At 41.0% G+C, this 21,073-nt stretch overlaps 1 protein-coding gene across 2 annotated transcripts in view; it reads left to right on the forward strand.

Moving 5' to 3' along the window:
- LOC130291062 (relaxin receptor 1-like) overlaps positions 1 to 21,073 on the forward strand; it is a 434,221-nt gene that overhangs the window by 240,566 nt on the left and 172,582 nt on the right. For both annotated transcript variants that reach the window (XM_056539420.1, XM_056539421.1), the window contains exons 3-4: positions 17,746 to 17,841; positions 18,711 to 18,816. In XM_056539420.1, the coding sequence (XP_056395395.1) occupies positions 17,746 to 17,841; positions 18,711 to 18,816 (202 nt within the window). The remainder of the gene's footprint in view (positions 1 to 17,745; positions 17,842 to 18,710; positions 18,817 to 21,073) is intronic.

Below are 21,073 nucleotides of genomic sequence, written 5' to 3' on the forward strand. Positions count from 1 at the left end.
GAGGTGAGTCTGTCAATTGATTTTGATGCACCTTGCATTATAATAGATGCTATAACTCAATATCAGTGCAAAGATAAGTCAAATATTGGGACTCATTAATCAAAGCTGCTTAAGAAATGAATGGGCTACAAGGTCAGTGTTTAAGGTTAGACAGTTTTGATAAATGAGGTCCATTGTATTCACATTCACATACCATTGTATTCGCATTCAACCTTATACATATTTATTGTTTAAACTACTTTTTGGGCAGTATCTCCCTTCTATTTTTCTTAAGTCTTTCTAGAAGTGCAGATTCCTAAGTGAAGATCTGTTTCCCTACCCACTAAAATGTGACCAGTTAGTACAAAGCTTCAGTGTGGGAAGAAGTAAACAATAGAGGGGAACAAAACTATTCTAAACTAATCAACTTTTTTGCTCAGAATTTCCATATTCATTTGAATCTGAATTTTGGGGGATTCATTTCAGGTGAATCCTTGGTGCCCTACCCCAGTAACACATACTACCCAATAATACATACCCTGCTCCTACCTTAGGAGTCCCTGCTTCTGACTTAGGAGTCCCTGCTCCTGTACATACAGTATTTTCTATGGCTTTCCACACTGAGAGTATAGGTATACACCTAAAAATAGACTCCACAATGCTAGCTTGTAGTAATATAAACATTTTTTTAATTGAAAATATAGAATGTTATTACAAATCACATAAAACAAACCGACAGTGCAGGGCCCAACATAAAGTGTGTAAAGGAGCAGAGACAGCTGTCGAACAGCAGGAGTCCCTGTTCTTGTACACTGAGCAATGAGGCATACACTGTATCACCACTCAGTTAAGTGAGGCTGCCCCGATATGTTACATTCATTGCTACACTGTTCAATGTACAGGAGCATGCCTTTGATAGAAGTCCCTGCTCCTGTACAAATATAAATCGACCATCGAATCTATAATAAATCCAGTGGTTAATTTTTCAAGCAAATCCTCCAAAAAAAGTTTCAGAGGATTCCCTAATTACAAGTAAACAGTATTTGTCTTTCATAAACCACAGGCCATCCCTTATTCCCATTCACCCGAGCCCTCCTGGAGAATTATTCTCTATGTAGTGATTTTCAAGTCAGCAAAGCTAAACTAGTTTACATTATCTTTGCTTTCACAATATCTTAACACATTTTGAACTTGATCGCTTTCCTTTTTCTATTTTTCGAATTGATTTTGCCTTTCCATTTTTCTTTTCTAGTTTGTCTTTGTTTACTGTGGAGTCTATTATTCACGAATAATAGCTGAGAGAATAGATATGGTTTGCTTAAGTAATAAAGCTAAACACAAATCAACAAGTGAAACAAGATACACAATAAAACAGAGATGTTCACAGAAATATCCAAAACAGCAAAATACACTTAGTGTAAAGTAAGGATCTTACAAACAATCTAATGAAGCCCTTTAATGGATGTTTTGTAACCCCCAGAAAGATTTACCTTACACTGCACATGCATGTTCAAACTAGCTCTCACATGTTTAAACTACTTTGGTGAGTTCTAATGGACTGCTAATAACCTTCATAAAACTACAATATAACCCAGGTAACTGCATCTGCATTAAAGATATACAGTGGGCAAAAAAGTATTTAGTCAGCCACCAATTGTGCAAGTTATCCCACTTTTAAAGATGAGAGAGGCCTGTAATTTTCATCATAGGTATACCTCAACTATGATAGATGGAATGGGGGGGAAAGAATACAGGAAATCACATTGTAGGATTTCTAATGAATGAATTGGTAAATTCCTCGGTAAAATAAGTATTTTATCACCTACAAACAAGCAAGATTTCTGGCTCTCACAGACCTGTAACTTTAAGAGTCTCCTCTGTCCTCCACTCGTTACCTGTATTAATGGCACCTGTTTGAATGTGTTATCAGTATAAAAGACACCTGTCCACAACCTCAAACAGTCACACTTCAAATTCCACTATGGCCAAGACCAAAGAGCTGTCGAAGGACACCAGAAACAAAATTGTGGACCTGCACCAGGCTGGGAAGACTGAATCTGCAATAGGCTAGCAGCTAGGTGTGAAGAAATCAACTATGGGAGCAATTATTAGAAAATGGAAGACATACAAGATCACTGATAATCTCCCTTAATCTGGGGCTCCTCGCAAGATCTCACCCTGTGGTGTCAAAATGATCACAAGAATGGTGAGCAAAAATCCCAGAACCACACGGGGGGACCTAGTGAATGACCTGCAGAGAGCTGGGACCAAAGTAACAAAGGCTACAATCAGTAACACACTACGCCGCCAGGGACTCAAATCATGCAGTGCCACACATGTCCTCCTGCTTAAGTCAGTACATGTCCGGGCCCTTCTGAAGTTTGCTTGAGAGCATTTGAATGATCCAGAAGAGGATTGGGAAAATGTCATATGGCCAGATGAAACCAAAGTAAAACTCAACTCATCGTGTTTGTACAAGAAAGAATGCTGAGTGCATCCCAAGAACACCACAACTACTGTGAAGCATCAGGGGCAGAAACATTATGCTTTGGGGCTGTTTTTCAGCAAAGGGACCAGGACGACTGATCCATGTAAGGGAAAGAATGAATGGGGCCATGTATTGTGAGATTTTGAGTGAAAACCTCCTTCCATCTGCAAGGGTATTGAAGATAAAACGTAGCTGGGTCTTTCAGCATGACAATAATCCCAAACACATAAGAAGCATTTCAAGGTCCTGGAGCGGCCTAGCCAGTCTCTAGATCTCAAAACCATAGTAAACCTTAGTAGGGAGTTGCTAGTCCGTGTTGCCCAGCAGCAGCCCCAAAACATCTCTGCTCTATAGGAGATCGGCATGGAGGAATGGGCCAAAATACCAGCAATAGTGTGTGAAAACCTTGTGAAGACTTACAGAAAACGTTTGACCTCTGTCATTGCCAACAAAGAGTAGATAACAAAGTATTGAGATGAATTTTGCTATTGACCAAATACTTATTTTCCACCATAATTTGCAAATAAATTCTTTAAAGATCAGACAACAGGATTTTATGTTTTTTTGTTCTCATTATGTCTCTCATAGTTGGGGTATACCTATGATGAAAATTGCAGGCCTCTGTCATCTTTTTAAGTGGGAGAACTTGCACAATATCTGGCTGACTAAATACTTTTTTGCCCCACTGCACAAAAAGTAAGCAATGTGACCATGAATCACTAAGTTAATGTAGCTTGATGCCTATTTGTGTCAAGCACTGTGTAACCCAACATGATTTGAATCTATTCTTAGACCTGAACACCTTCACACGGAAACTTACGCTCAAGAGACATTTCAAACTAGAAAAGCAAAAAACAAAACCCGACACCCCCTCGGAGTTCCCCCTTCTGATTATATACACCAAGATGTGAAACCTATGAGCTCTTCTACCCGCACCACCACAAGGGCCATTAACTTCACGCCTTTTATAATTTAGATTTGGAGGATTTCTTCCAACTCACCACAACTAAACATACTCATGAAAAACAGAATCTCCCAAAATCACGAATAAAGCGCTGAAATCCCTGAAAGAAAATCTTAACATTGTGATCAGGGGGGCGGACAAAGGTAGAGGAGTCATGATTCAGAGCTGCGAAGACTACCAAGTGGAAGCACTCCACATATTTTCTAACACTTCTTACTATGACCTACTAACTTTGGACCCACCAAATATGTATAGCAAGGATTATTCTGAGCTCATACACTCGGCATGCATGGAAGGAGCTCTAAATAAAAAAAGAAAAGCAATTCCTCCTAAATGATACTCCAAAAGGGGCCTTTTTCTAACCCCTGCCGAAGGTCAATAAATGCACCGGGGAGACCCATAAATCTGGCATCGTTTCACTTACAAATCAACTGTCCCATTACATCAATTAGTTTTTACAAGAAATCGTGGTAACACTACCCTCCTACCTTAGGAACTCCTCCAGCCTCATTAAAGACCTGATTCATCTCCCTTGAGAGAAGAACTGTATGTTCCTTACTCTGGATGTAACCTCTCTTTATTCTAACATCGCCCATGATCTAGGTTTTACCCCTTGAGGACGCAGGGTTTTTCTGTTTTTGCACTTTAGTCTTTTCCTCCTTACCTTTTAAAAACCCTAACCCTTTCAATTTTGCACCTAAAATTCCATATTACTGCTTATATTTTGCACCACCAATTCTACTTTGCAGTTACAGTCATTTTACCCAAAAATCCACAGCGAAACAGGAAAAAAATTAATTGTGCAACAAAATTGAAGAAAAAATGCCATTTTGTAAATTTTTGTTTTGATTCGACTTTTTGATCGCTTTTTATTCTTTTTTTTTTGTGCTGTAAAGAGTGACCAAAAATGCGCTATCGACCGTGTGGTTTAATTAACAATAAATTTTTATAGTTTGGACATTTACGTGGTGATGCCACATATGTTTATTTTTATTTACACAGTTTTTTTTAAATGGGAAAAGGGGGGTCATTCTTACTTTTATTAGGGAAGGGGTTAATTCATCATTAGTAACTATTTTTTCCACTTATTTTTGCTGTTATAACCCCCTTTAGATGCCATAATGTGCATTACATTGATTCGTAACATTGATCATCAGCATAGAACTACATGCAGAGGATCAGTGTTATCGAGGCTTGAATTCTCCTGCCAGGCTCTCTGGCATGGAGAAGTCAATCGCCGATCGGACGCCGAGGAAGTAGGTAGGGGACCTTCCTTCGGCGTCCTAGCTGATCAAGACACCGTGGTTTCACCACGATGTTCCCGATCAGCCTGACTGAGCTGCCGGGATGCAATTTTTTCAACTTTAGATGCGGCAATCAACTTTGATAGCCACGTCTAAAGGGTTAATAGCACGTGGCACAACAATCTGTGCCACATGCTATTAGCCCAGGGTCCCGGCTTTCATTAGCCACTGGGACCGACCCGCTCATTAGCCACTGGGACCGACACGGCGTGACCCCGCTTTATAGACCGGGACTGGGCGCAGGACATACAGGTGCGTCCTAAGAGGTTAAGAACTACAGCACAATACCTATAAATAGCCAATAAACTAAAAGAGAAGCAAATTTGCTTCCTTCTGGATGGTTTACAGTTCATACTAACCCACAATGTTTTCCGCTACAATGACTCCCTCTACCATCAGAAGAAAGGGACAGCTATGGGGACCTGAGTGGCACCCAGTTATGCAAACCTGTTTATGGGGGGGCTTTGAATCAAAGTATATATTGGGCTCTTCCAACATCAATGATTTGTTCATCATTTGGAACAGCTCTATTGATCAAGCCAACTACTTTGTCCAACACTTAAATAGCAACAATTGGGGGCTCCAATTCACCCCAACTCTGCACCCTAACTCTATCATCTTCCTGGATCTCAATGTCTATCACCAACAGAGAAGAATTACAACCACTACACACTAAACACACTACAAAAAAGTTGATACAAATAGTTTTCTAGACTTCCACAGTGCTCACCACAAAAAATGGCTTTTGAACATACCATTCAGCCAATATAGAAGGATTCACAGGAATTGTATGAAGAAATCTGACTACAGAGCACAATCCAAGCTTCTACTGAATAGATTCTAGCAGAAGAATTATCCTTCCACCCTTTAAAAGAAGGCTTTCACATCTAACCTCACAGTAAACCCAGAAATCCTATTACCATCCGACAAACCAAAAGTAAAAATCTTAAACAGCATGCATAGTTGCAACTTCAATACAACCTACAATCAGGAACACCAACAGATCAAAAAGATTATTGAAAAGCACTAGGGGATCCTTCTTATGGATCCCATTCTGCAACACCTTATTCCAAGAAGATCAGGGCTATCTTTTTGCAGAGCACAAACCATCAAGAACATCCTGGCCCCAGGTTGGTTGAGAAAAGTAGAGATACCCAGGATGAACATCTCAACCCCAGAAGGATACAAATGCGGAAGCAGGGGGTGTTTGTGCTGTCAGAGCATACAAATTGGGAGAATATGGGAGGAAACGTCTGAATGACCACAGACATAACTGCAACATCGGGTACCTAAAGCAAAGTGTATCGCTATATGTAACAGAGGAACAGAACAAAGACTTCACTTGCTCGAGAACAACCCCCAGAGCCAGGCTGCTTAAGTGCCACAGCCTGGCACATCTCCTTATTAACCCTCACCTCCCAGACCCAACTTGACTGGAGGTGAGGGTCAACAAGGAGGCATGCTAGTCTGTGGCACTTGAGTAGCCTAGCCCAGCTTCCTAGACACTTGGCTGAGAAATAAAAAGGCACTTTTGTAGGAATGGAACCATCAGCTCCATAAAAGATACAGTTTATTTTTAAACCATAACAGCTATCCAACAGTGTTTTCAGTTCTTAGCAGTAAATGCAGATGACAGATTCCCCTTAACCCCTTAAAGGGGTACTCCGGCGCTTAGACATCTTATCCCCTACCCAAAGGATAGGGGATAAGATGCCTGATCGCGGGGGTTCCGCCGCTGGGGACCCCGGTGATCTTGCACGCCACACCCCGTTTATAATCAGTCCCCGGAGCATGTTTGCTCCGGTCTGATTACTGTCAATCACGTGCCTGAGCACTGTGACGTCACGCCTCCGCCCCGTGTGACGTCATGCTCCGCCCCCCTCAATGCAGGCCTATGGGAGGGGGCATGACAGCTGCCCCCTCCCAAAGGCTTGCAATGAGGGGGCGGAGCAGGACGTCACACGGGGCGGAGGCGTGACGTCACACGCCGCCGGCCCTGTGGTCGCCGGTAATCAGACCCAGAGCGAACACGCTCCAGGGACTGATTATAAACGGGGTGTGGCTAGCAAGATCACGGGGGTCCCCAGCGGTGGGACTCCGGCGATCAGGCATCTTATACCCTATCCTTTGGATAGGGGATAAGATGTCTAAGTTCCGGAGTACCCCTTTATGGACGCAGGGTTTTTTAGTTTTTGCACTTTCGTTTTATCCTCATCACCTTCTAAAAATCATAACGCTTTCAATTTTGCACATAAAGACCCATATGATATTAATCATTTCACCACAAAATTTACGGTGAAACTAGAACAAAACTATTTGTAGGGCAAAATTGGAAAAAAAACGCCATTTTGTAAATTTTGTGGACTTCTGATTCAATGCAGTGCACTTTTCGGTAAAAATGACATCATATCTTTATTCTGTAGGTCCATACGATTACAAAGATACTTAATTTATAAAGGTTTTATTTTATTTTACAACCTTAAAAAAAATTATAACTACATGCACCAAAATTAGTTTATGTAAAATTGTCATCTTCTGACCCCTATAACTTTTTTGTTTTTCCATATACAGGGATGAATGAGCGATATTTTTTTGCGCCGTGATCTGAAGTTTTTATTGATACCATTTTTGTTTTGATGGTACTCGTACGTGACAGAGGCATTAACTCTCAAGGGTAGGAACTCCAGGGTTCATCCATTTCAGGGCAATAGACTTGCAAGCTAAGAACATAAACTTGCGTATTAAAATGGTCTCAAAATGAGACCATTGAGTATCCTCAAAAATTCCCAACAGACTTTCCTTGGGCTCCAGTGAAACTGGTCACCCCAACAAAGAGCCCAAGAACTGAGTAACACTAAGCCAAAAAGTAGAGATTATTGGGCAAGTCCAAATCATGTGAATACAATCAGAGTGAGTAGCTCGGCAACGGTGACATTCAGGGGTTGGACATCTACCCATCTTTACTAGACGGGCCAAGGTTAGATAACTTTGATATAGCATATAGAGGTGAATCAGTTTATTGTTAATCGTAGGTGAGACAACCAAATGAGAGGAAAGGGCAGTGTCCCATTCCGCTGATGTCAATGTAGGAATGAGATCCTGCCACCTAGTTTCAACTTGTGGAGGGTCCCCCTTCATCTTGGCATCCAAAAGAAATATGTAAAGATCCGAAATAAGACCCCAAGGGCCCTGAGATCGGAAAACCCCTATGAGAGGGAAACGGGAGAGCAACCTGGAGTCAGGGGGAAACTGGGCCCAGAAGGCGTGACGGAGCTGAACATACCTATGGAAGGCTTCCCTAGGGACATGATATGAGTCCTTGAAGAATTGAAATGTAGGAAACTGCCATCCCCAAAAATATCACTCAGTGCTCTAACACCGTGAAAAATCCAAAAATCAGGGTCTAGTTCCTGTGAAAAGTGAGGTAGAAGTGGGTCAAACCATATCAGTCTGTCCAGTATGATGTTAGAGTAGTCTAAAAGTCACTTCATTGTCGCCCAAGCCTGTGATGCTACTCTATGTAGGGGCAGCCACGACCTCCCCACACCCCGACTACCTTCCAATACTGTCCATAGATGACTAAACCCTAAGAAATGTGCTAAGGGATATTCCCCAGGGGTTCAAAGTACAGCATCAGTTCATGTCCTCAAGTAATGCAACTGTCTTAAAGTGTTGCAGAGTCGAGAGTCGTAATTTCAACTTATTCTGTCCCCATATGAATTTAATAATCAGGGAGTTGAGCTGTTTAAAAAAGGCAATCAGTACAGGGGCAGAAGTATGTTCTAATATGTATAGACATTTGGGGAGGAGCACCATCTTGATCAATTTATGCATCCCGCTACAGAGTAAGGAAGCATCAACCAGATTCTGCACTTGTCCCTAAAATAGGGCAACAAGGGCAGTATATTTGATGTGTACTCCTCACCAAAGGAATGATGTATCTGAATCCCCAGATATTTAAAATCTGACACTACACAAAGGCCGAGAGCTACTGGTCCCCAGCCATCACCCCTCAGTGGCATAAAAACAGATTTCCATCAATTAATTGTGATGCCTGAAAGCACACCAAAGCAATCAATAATGGAAATACACAGAGGTAATGTAGAAGAGGATTGGACATGAAAAGAATAGTATCATCCGCATACAGGCCTACCCTGTGCAATAAGTAATACCATGTAAGCATGGATGTTGAGGCAACGTTAAGGTTAGAGGCTGGATAGCCAGTGGAAAAAGAAGGGGAAATAAAAAGGGAGATAGGGGATCAGCAGCGGAGGAGCGCGCCTCAGTAGCTGAGGAGGCGCCACCGCCATCGTGGTTCCCCCCGCAGGCAAAGGATTGCAGATTTTCAGCCTCAGATAACTGTTTCGTAGGACCCATTATTGGTCCAGCTGACTTGTGATGGTTCTGAAGCCTCTGTGGTAAAGGTGGGGAGTCTAGGATTCTAGTAGGATAATCGAGTTACTCAGTCTCTGAGCGGAGCTAATGCACCATGCGAACCCTCAGCTCGGCTGTCAGGCCATGCTCCCTTGATGGGACTTTTTGATCGCTTTTAATACAGTTTTTTAGGGTATACAAAGTGACCCAAAATACGTAATTTTGGACTTTGGAATCTTTTTACGTGTACGACTACGTCATTGACCGTGCAGTTTAATTATCATTATATTTTTATAGTTCGGACATTTATGCACACGGCGATACCACCTATGCTTATTTTTATTTACATTTTTTTATGGGAAAAGGGGGGTGATTCAAACTTTTATTACTGAAGGGGTTAAATCACATTTATTAACTTTTTTTACACTTTTTTTGTCCTTGGATTACATACACTTTTCAATGCTATGCTATAGCATAGCATTGATCAGTACTATCAGTGCTCTGCTGCTCCAGCCTGGATTTCAGGCATGGATTAGCAGAGCGACGATCGGACAGCAGGAAGGAAGGTAAGCACCCTCCTGCTGCCCTCTGATATCGGGAGCTGACACAGAACGTAAATATACGTCCTGCGTCGTTAAGGGGCTAAAGGATATTCCAGAGGCTGTAAAGTTAGTGTAGTTCATAATATAGTATCTGTATCTGTTTGATGGCATGTCTTACAATTCATATGAGATCTTTAACCTGGTGTTCATTTTTAGCAGCATTCAAAATAAGTATTGCCTCAGGTTTTTCCAGGTTAATGTGAGGCCATTTACATGATTAGTGAGGTTTTAAAAGGGAGCTTGTCTGCTTCATTGGTGGAGTGACCACTGGTTGGAGGGCTCAGCTGTACTGCAAGGGGTGGGGTGACTGATGTGTGGGAGGAAGAAAAGTGAACACACACTTGTAAACAAGGGGAACTCCATCAGGAAAGAGCCACTTCACAAAAAGACAGCAGTGGCGTCATAGTGGACTCACAACACATAGCTTCAAGACAAACACGGATCTTTTCTAAGCATGTCCATTACTAAAGTCACCTTATGGTGGGTAACCCCTTTGATGGATATGCAAATATGTAATAGTAAATTCTTGCAACAATCTGTAAAGAAAAATGGTAATATTGATAAATATTGAACATTTCCCTTAGAGTATATTAGAAGGGTTAACCATACTTTTGTAAATCTTAGGGAAGACAAACTATATAGGAGTATTGGGATAATCAACCACAAGAAAATTGTTAATATAACCCCGGCCACAGCTCTCTTAACTCACACAGTGCTATCCTTTCATTTATACTCAGATTATATCTGGTCTTATACACACTATCTGTCTGAAGTAATCAATCTTTCTCTTTACCATCTCAATGTAAGATTTATATGCAGTGACTGAACAGAGCTTTTAAGATGTAAATTGGACTCATGCAATGCCATTTTATTCTTCTGAACAACTAGAGGCCATTCTTCCATTTTTTTGGTGTTCATTGTTCACTAAAGACTGCTCTTGAAAGTAAACTTAAAGGGGTACTACAGGGAAGATATATATATTTAAAAAAAAAAACTCCAAAGCCACCACACTTCCTGGATATGTTCCTTGTAAATCATCCTGCCTGATATGCATGGCTTCTGTGGCCTCTGCTGTCTTTTCTGGTTGCTTGATATTCTTTACCATCCTTCTCTCCCCTTGCCTACATCTCCCAACAATCATTGCAGCTCTGTTCTGCCAGTCCCCAGCCTCCTGCTCGGAGAAGCAGAGAGAGGTTCAGTGTCTGATTGGCTGAGGCTGCACACACCTCCCAGTTCTCAGCAATAAAAAGAGCCGGACTCATCAGTGCAGGGTAGAAACCACATGGTCTGTGTCTCTCAGGAGGGTGGGGGTTGCTTTCAGAGAGGTACTTTGACAGAGACAGAGTGGATGGCTGGATGATGTAATTCCCTCATTTCATGCATGTAAGTGACAACCAAAGAAGGGGAACTGCTCTATATAGCTAATGAATGATATTTAGACCATTAAACAGATAATAAGAGGGAAAGGATGGGCTGGTTAGGAATTTGTTAATTACTAAACCCCAAGGCCTAAGCCCAGGGTATGAAACCCCTAATTGCTACCCCTAAAACTTAACTTTTACTTCATTTAGTTAAAATATATAATCCCAACAATTTTTTTTTTAAACTAATAGCCAGAAGATCTAGTGTAAGTGTAACCCATGTTGGGAGACCAGTCTCCACTTCTTAAAGGGGTACTCCGCCCCTAGACATCTTATCCCCTATCCAAAGTATAGGGAATACGATGTCAGATCGCCGCAGGGCCGCTGCTGGGGATCCCCGGGAACCCCGCTGCGGCACTGTGCTATCATTACAGCACAGAGCGAGTTCGCTCTTTACGTAATGACGGGCGATACAGGGGACGGAGCCGCGTGACGTCATGGCTCTGCCCCTCGTGACATCACAACTCGTCCCCTTAATGCACGTCTATGGCAGGGGGCGTGACGACCGCCGCGCCCCCTCCCATAGACTTGTATTGAAAGGGGCGGGCCGTGACGTCACGAGGGACGGAGCTGTGACGTAACGATGCTCCGGCCCCTGTATCGCGCGTCATTGCGTGCAGAGCGAACTCGCTCTGTGCTGTAATGATAGCGCAGTGCCGCAGCGGGGATCCCGGGGGTCCCCAGCAGTGGGACCGCGGCGATCTGACATCTCATCCCCTATCCTTTGGATAGGGGATAAGATGTTTAGGGGCGGAGTACCCCTTTAATCACACAGCCCTGCAGTGGCTACTGAGATATTGATCATTCTGGTATTGCTTAAAATATAAACACTATTGCCGCCTCTACATGTTTCCCCGCCTCTGCGGCTTTCTCAAGAGGCAATGGTGGCAATGGCAAGGGGATTATATATTTTAACTAAATTAAGTAAAAGTTACGTTTTAGGGGTAGCAATTAGGGGTTTCATACCCCGGGCTTAGGCCCTGGGGTTTAGTAATTAATTGTTCATTTGGCCCCTTACTACCTTTGGGTAGTTTGTTCAGTTAAACTGGTTAGGAACTTGGATACAAAATTATGTCCAAAAGGTGTTTTATTAGCACTTAAAACAACGCTTTCTTGTGCGATAAGGACTCTTCCTCAGGTAAGGTGCCATAACTTTGCACGGTCTTCTATCCAGCCTTTCCTCAGCAGGAAAACTTGTGCGTTGTTCATTGTTTAAAATCCTTCAGATGTGTGGCTCCATTATCATGTCAAACAGGAAGTGCACAGTCTGCACAGCACTTCCTGTGTGACATGATAATGGAGCCACACATCTGAAGGATTTTAAGCAACAAACAATGCACACGTTTTCCTGCTGAGGAAAGGCTGGATAGAAGACCGTGCAAAGATTCGTTTTGGCACCTTACCTGAGGAAGGGTCCTATTCGAACCAGAAACTCGTTGTTTTAAGTGATAATAAAACACCTTTTGGACATAATCTTGTGTCCGAGTTCTTAACCAGTTGGACCAGTGCCAAGAAAACCACTAGGAATAAGCCAGAACAGATCCCTATAATTAAACTAAGATCCGTGCTTTATCTTGCCAAATCGGACGCGTTTCGAGACTATGCCTGTTTCTCTATCTGACACTTATCATTGAGAAAGAGACATAGGGGGAGAATTATCAAAACCTGTCCAGAGGAAAAGTCGCTGAGTTACCCAAATCAACAAATCAGATTTTAAAAGGCCTCTGAAAAAAGAAAGAAGCGGTTTGATTGGTTGCTATGGGTAACTGGTCAACATTTCCTCTGGTAAAATCAAGCAATCTCCAGGTAGCAGAGTGGGATCAATGGAAGCGCTGAGACCAGATAAGAAGTTAAAAGGATTTATTTCCTATAATGCAACGCGTTTCACGGTCACCTGCTTCCTCAGGCATGTCCTCAGACATGCCTGAGGAAGCGGGTGACCGTGAAACGCGTTGCATTATGGGAAATAAATCCTTTTAACTTCTTATCTGCTCACCGCTTCCATTGATCCCGCTCTGCTACCTGGAGATTGCTTGTTTTTATCGTGATTTTATTTCAGCGGGACGAAGCTGCAGAGACCCTTTGATGATACGCCCTGTTCCATTGTTGTACTTGGTTGGAGTACAACTTCATGTGGTAAGCACAATTCACACTTAGCGTTACCAACTCACCTTTGGTGTTACACTACGGAGCGCATCTGCTTTTTTATTTCAACATTTCCTCTGGACAGGTTTTGATAAATCTCCCCATAGTCTCATAGACTATTTTCACATAATAAAGCATGGATCTTAGGTCAATTATACGGATCTGTCCTGGTTTATTCCTGGTAGTTGGTGTCGATCTATCCCAGATTCTTGAATCATTGGTTGGTTGGGCAAGCAAGTTTTGTTTTGACTTATGCTAATGTAAATAAAGCTGTATTTTGTATTTGGACAATAAACTACAGGAAAAGCCCTGCATCAGAACTGTGTCACTGCTGTGTGGTGTTTCTACTGTTTGCCCATCTCTACCATGGTTAACCCCCACTTTACATATATATATATATATATATATATATATATATATATATACACATATATATGCATATATATATATATATATATATATATATATATATATGGACACTTATACTTGAGTTAGATATAGATAGTTTTTGTTGGTAATCTCCAGTAAAATATGTATACTTTCTGTCCTGCTCCAAGACAGTATATCTATGTACAATAGAAACAGTATTCCAGTGTATTTTATGGGTTTCTGGAAATGCTCTCAGTGCATTTAAAATGTGCCGGTCACACATGACTGATGCTTAGATCAAGAGACAATATACTCTGGGAATTATGTCCTAACTGTTCTGCTGGAATAATCTGTAAGTGTGAGGCACTTGGAGGGGACTACAGGAAGTCTTTCCTTTTTTTTTTTTTTTTTTTTTAAATCATACACAATATTATGTTCTTAAAAATCTACTACAGGTAAAGCGAAAGCTTTCCAAAGAGTCTTACTTTATATTTGGTTTATTAGTGCCGCTTTCAAATTTCTATCATGATATCCACAAGGTGACACTGAACGGTGTACAAAGGACTAGAGGTAAGATGGACATTTTGTAAATAGTGCATTACATGTGGACATCATCAAAGACACCACACTGGCTTTTGCAATATAATGCTGAATATAATTGATTGAAGATTGTTTATACAAAAGTTCCCCCAATTCTAGTAATAGTGTGAGAGGTCCAAAATATTATGTGTGAACCCAGCCTTAACTCATCCTAAGACAGAGGTAGTCTGATTTTAGGGAATGAGTAATTATATCCAAAGCACTTTAGACATTACTGATTCATTATAGTAGTAATGGCACTTGTACAATCCAAAAAAGAGGTTTTAAGGATGAGTGGACAGGCGTATTGACAACTTTCTATTTAAAGTCAAATCAAATCTAAGGAACAATTTAGTATATAATATTCATATTAGTGTAACCATTAACCCCTTAAGGACACATGATGTACTGAAACATCATGTGTCCGCTCCCGATCTATAACGCGGGGCCACGGCGTGGCCCCGCGTCATAGCGGGTCGGGCCCAGCCTCTAACAACGTCCGGGACCCGTGGCTAATAGCGTGTGGCATTGATCGCGGTGCCGCGCACTATTAACCCTTTAGACGCGGTGTTCAAAGTTGAAAGCCACGTCTAAAGTAAAAGTGAAACCATGCAGGTTACCTCAGTGGGCCATTCGGGATAGCCGCGGCAAAATCGCGGCATCCCCAACAGCTTACAGGACAGCAGGAGGGTCCCTACCTTCCTCCTCGCTATCCGATCGCCGAATGACTGCTCAGTGCCTGAGATCCAGGCATTAGCAGTCAAGCAGCAGAATCATCGATCACTGGTTTCCTATGAGAAACCAGTGATCAATGTAAAAGATCAGTGTGTGCAGTGTTATAGGTCCCTATGGGAGCTATAACACAGCAAAAAAAAAGTAAATAAAGATCATTTAACCCCTCCCCTATTAAAAGTTTGAATCACCCCCCTTTTCCCATAAAAAAAAAAACACAGTGTAAATAAAAATAAACATATATGGTATCGCCGCGTGCGGAAATGTCCGAATTATAAAAATATATTGTTAAATAAACCGCACGGTCAATGGCGTACGCGCAAAAAAATTTCAAAGTCCAAAATAGTGCATTTTTGGTCACTTTTTATATCATGAAAAAATGAATAAAAAGCGATCAATAAGTCCTATCAATGCAAAAATGGTACCGTTAAAAACTTCAGATCACGGCGCAAAAAACAAGCCCTCATACCGCCCCATACGAGGAAAAATAAAAAAGGTTATAGGGGTCAGAAGATGACAATTTTAAACTTATTAATTTTCCTGCATGAAGTTATGATTTTTTCCAGAAGTACGACAAAATCAAACCTAAATAAGTAGGGTATCATTTTAATCGTATGAACCTACAGAATAAAGATAAGGTGTAATTTTTACGAAAAATATACTACGTAGAAACGGAATCCCCCAAAAGTTACAAAACTGCGTTTTTTTTTTTTTCAATTTTGTCTCACAATGATTTTTTTTCCGTTTCGCCATAGATTTTTGGGCAAAATGACTGACTTCATTACAAAGTAGAATTGGTGTCGCAAAAAATAAGCAATCATATGGATTTTTAGGTGCAAAATTTAAAGAGTTAAGATTTTTTAAAGGGAAGGAGCAAAAAACGAAAAAGCAAAAACGGAAAAAACCCCGGTCCTTAAGGGGTTAATGTATGCAGTATGTAGTTACATATGATCAGTATAACAACCTTTAGTCCATATTGTCTGAACATCATAGAGCTGTATGCATGACATTTATCAGTTTCCGGGGAATGTACTTAATTGGGTTTTAAGAATTTTGATTGTGTTTTTTATATTAAATGTACGTAATACAGAATACAGCATTATATACACAACTGACTCGGCCCCGCTATGTCTCATCTCATCAATACAAAATATGGATTTTGACCTTTTGCTGTGGGCGACTTTACATCAGTCAATTGACCTTTCTGTCTGCCCATAAATGCTTACAACAATATCTGTCAAATAATGAACATTTACTTTTAAAATACCAATAAACATTGTTTTTCTACGATTTCTTTCTGCATAGCAAACTGAGGTGTACTATGCCAAAAGGAGACTTTTTTGGTGTATGCTGGTAACATGATGTCCAATAGACCTATTTACTATGCACACAGGGCGCTTCCACTGTGTCATTTAATGTGAAAGTTAGCAAAGAACCTTTGTAGAGCAACATTATACAGGGTGGGTCATTTTTATATGGATACACCTTAATAAAATGGGAATGGTTGGTGATATTAACTTCCTGTTTGTGGCACATTAGTATATGTGAGGGGGGAAACTTTTCAAGGTGGGTGGTGACCAATGCGGCCATTTTGAAGTCGGCCATTTTGAATCGAACTTTTGTTTTTTCAATAGGAAGAGGGTCATGTGACACATCAAACCTATAGGGAATTTCACAAGAAAAACAATGATGTGCTTGGTTTTAACGTAACTTTATTCTTTCATGAGCTATTTACAAGTTTCTGACCACTTATAAAATGTGTTCAATGTGCTGCCCATTGTGTTGGATTGTCAATGCAACCCTCTTCTCCCACTCTTCACACACTGATAGCAACACTGCAGGAGAAATGCTAGCACAGGTTTCCAGTATCCATAGTTTCAGGTGCTGCACATCTCGTCTCTTCACAGCATAGACAATTGCCTTCAGATAACCCCAAAGATAAAATTCTAAGGGGGTCAGATCGGGAGACCTTGGGGGCCATTCATCTGGACCACGATGACCAATCCACTTTCCAGGAAACTGTTCATCTAGGAATGCTCGGACCTGACACCCATAATGTGGTGGTGCACCAGCTTGCTGGAAAAACTCAGGGAACGTGCCAGCTTCAGTGCATAAAGAGGGAAACACATCATCATGTAGGCCACTGGATATGCAAAATTGCTACATGATGTCACGCCGCCTCCCATAGACTTGCATTGAGGGGGCGGGGCATGATGTCACACGGGGGCGGAGTCGTGACGATCTTCCGTCCCCGTGGTAGGGAGGAATTAGCCTGAGATCCTCCAGCACTTCCGGAAGCAGTTACAGGTGGGTGCTGCTTGCTTTATTGCGGGTTCCCCAGCGGCGGGACCCCGGCGATCCTTTGGATAGGGGATAAGATGTCTAGGGGCGAGTACCCCTTTAACAAAAGTGGGAGCTTTGGGGGTAATTAACCTCAGTGTGTAAGGCAACATCTACTGGAAACACTGCCCTTCCCTCAGTTTCCTTATTTTGGTACAGATTGCTGGCTTCATCTCATAGATTCCTCAGAGGCCTTAGATTAAAATATTTTTTACATCAAATTATAAAATGTAATATCACAGTATGTGATAAAAAGACTGCACACCTTCAGATCTCAGCAAGCTTAAAACATTGTAAAAGAAAAGATAAAATAATCAAGACCAAACTAACAAATGAATTTATTCTAAAGGCCAGCCCAGCTAATGAGAGAAAATGTAAGAAATGTATGGTCATGTCAGCTAGTGTTTGTCAGTATGGGAATATGTTAACCATTCTTTATCTCTCATAGTGGATAACAGTGGCTGGCCTAAGCTCTTTGATACCATCCAGAGTGCCAGAGGAAGTCAAGTCATCCAGGAAGAGGAGGCACATGAATATGAATGTGGTAGGTCAGAAAAGGATGAATGGACTCTTTGGGTTTACTTCTGGGTTTTATACTAAAGATAAATCATAAGAAGTGTTATAAAAGTGTAACATTGAAGAGGACTGGGCCCTAGGGGCATCTGAGGAAATTCTTTGACATCTGTGACTCAATGTCATAAATGATAGTGTAAGCTTACAAAACAGAATTCTGCATTCAAAGATTTGGCAAAAATAGATTTAAGTAAAAAATAGGTTTATCCATATGGATACTATAGCTATACTATATATTTTATCTATCTGAAGTTTTAGAATATGCTACTGGTCCAAGAAAGGACTGACCATTTTGGAATTTGCAGCAGTGCCAAAAAGCCTATGGCCAAAAAGAGTTCACAGTTGCTGCGTGGAAAGGATTAACATTAGAGATGAAGGGATTGATTCAGCACAAATAAGAGTCTGTCTGGATTTCATCAAAAATTGGATTAGTTAGAATGTGAACTTTTTGTTATGGATTAATAAAAGTGGTGATGCTGCCACTCAGTGTCATATACATAGGGGCTGTTCAGGGTATGTCCGATCAAGGGATCCAAATCCAAAACAAATCTGATTTGCCAAATAACAGTCACATGACATACATGCATAAAGACATTGTGATAACCCTCCTCCAGCATAAATAATAATGTTGGATTGTAAGGAGACTATTGCTGCCCAGCACTTTAGGCTACTTCATGTGTATTATTTGTATGCTGTATAGAGGAGGATAAAGAGGCCCGTGTCCACTCTGTCTACCCTGCCTTGTTCTATAAATTATGGGCAGTACTTAGATGCATAACTACTGTGTGTTAAGAGTGTGTTGACAATTGTTTACTCTTATGTATATCTTTATCCTTACAGAGCTGGATATTTACCCTCAGAACTGTGAATGTAAGAAGCGAATTGTAAACTGCTCAAGTCAGGAATTACAGTTTGTCCCACCAGTCTCTGTTAATGTGACAGTTATGTAAGTATAAAGTGTAAGTGCTCTAAAGTAACTTTTACAGTAAAAAATTTATGCAACGACAAAAAGAAAAAAAGAAAAAAGGCACACGCGCCCCTAGTGTGATATGTTATGATGATAGATAAGTGCAATGAGAGTCACACTTACCAGAAAATGTTGCGCTAAGGGCACAACACCATAAGCGTATTGATCAAGGAAGGTCTGTTAGCAGCCACGATCCACTGGTCGATCCTAGCTCACCGGTCCAAACAGCAGAAGCCAAAAAATATTGCAAACATGGATCTTCACAGGCGCATCAACAGTAATGGATTAAGTTCAAAAGGTCCTCAAGTTCATATTAGATACCGGTATTTATTTCAAGCACATAAAAGCAATGCGTTTCCTGACCGTAGCGGGCACTTCATCAGGCAAGTGTGCATAACCACCTGATGAAGTGCACTAGAGATGAGCGAACTTACAGTAAATTTGATTCGTCACGAACTTTTCGGCTCGGCAGTTGATGACTTATCCTGTGTAAATTAGTTCAGCCTACAGGTGCTCTTGTGGGCTGGAAAAGGTGGATACATTCCTAGGAAAGAGTCTCCTAGGACTGTATCCACCTTTTCCAGCCCACCAGAGTACCTGAAAGCTGAACTAATTTATGCAGGAAAAGTCATCAACTGCCGAGCCGAGAAGTTCGTGACGAATCAAATTTACTGCAAGTTCGCTCATCTCTAAAGTGCACACTTGCCTGATGAAGTGCCCACTACGGGCAGGAAACGCTTTGCTTTTATGTGCTTGAAATAAATATCTAATATGAACTTGAGGACCTTTTGAACGTAGTCCATTACTGTTGATGCGCCTGTGAAGATCCATGCTTGCAATTTTGGCTTCTGCAGTTAAAAAATGTATGGAAGAACAGAAGCACTCACCAGGTTCTTGAAACAGGGACTTCTTTAATTCACTGGAATGGTGAAAACGTGTTTACAAGCAGGGGAGTGAGTTGGAACACATGCGGGGGTATACAAGCTGGCGACGGACCGTACTCACGCCAGGCCGGTGCTTGATGACGTGAAGGAAGAGGTGTGCTTATAACAGGTAAGGGTTACCATAGTTACATGTAAACAAAAAATACCTAAAATAATGTGCATGGTACAGATCACATTAAAAGCATCCTTCTATCTTCATGTACAGGAAATATTACACATGCATCCTAATAGAGTTTTCCCTTATTAGAAATAAATTCATATGAGCGCATTTAATTCAGATTTATTATTTAAGTCGACCGGGCCCGTTGCGTTCGTTCTCTAGATCCAAAGAGCTTCACTATTGAGAAGATCTTGATCTTTAGTGAATCCCTGTTTAGGGGTTTCTATCCTTTCAATTGAAAAGAATTTTAACCCCTTAAGGACCGAGGGTTTTCCGTTTTTGCATTTTTGTTTTTTCCTCCTTGCCTTTAAAAAAATCCTAACTCTTTCAATTTTGCACCTAAAAATCCATATGATGGCTTATTTTTTGCACCAACAATTCTACTTTGTAAAAACGTCAGTCATTTTGCCCAAAAATCTACGGCGAAACGGAAAAAAAAATCATTGTGAGACAAAATTGAAAAAAAACCAGCTGTTTTGTAATTTTTGGGGGCTTCCGTTTCTACGTAGTAAATTTTTCGGTAAAAATGACACCTTATCTTTATTCTATAGGTCCATACGATTAAAATGATACCCTACTTATATAGGTTTGATTTTGTCGTACTTCTGGAAAAAAAATCATAACTACATGCAGGAAAACTAATACGTTTAAAATTGTCATCTTCTGACCCCTATACCTTTTTTATTTTTCCGCGTATGGGGCGGTATGAGGGCTCATTTTTTGCGCCGTGATCTGAAGTTTTTAGCGGAACCATTTTTGCATTGATAGGACTTCTTGATTTTTATTCATTTTTTCATGATTTTGGACTTTGGAATTTTTTTGCGCGTACGCCATTGACCGTGCGGTTTAATTAACGATATATTTTTATAATTCGGACATTTCCACACGCGGCGATACCATATTTGTTTATTTTTATTTTTATTTACACTGTGGTTTTTTTTTATGGGAAAAGGGGGGTGATTCAAACTTTTAATAGGGAAGGGGTTAAATGATCTTTATTCACTTTTTTTCACTTTTTTTTTGCAGTGTTATAGCTCCCATAGGGACCTATAACACTGCACACAGTGATCTTTTACATCGATCACTGGTTTCTCATAGGAAACCAGGGATCGATGATTCTGCCGCTTGACTG

Source organism: Hyla sarda, chromosome 9 (genome assembly GCF_029499605.1).
Source record: "Hyla sarda isolate aHylSar1 chromosome 9, aHylSar1.hap1, whole genome shotgun sequence".
Lineage (NCBI taxonomy): Eukaryota > Metazoa > Chordata > Amphibia > Anura > Hylidae > Hyla > Hyla sarda.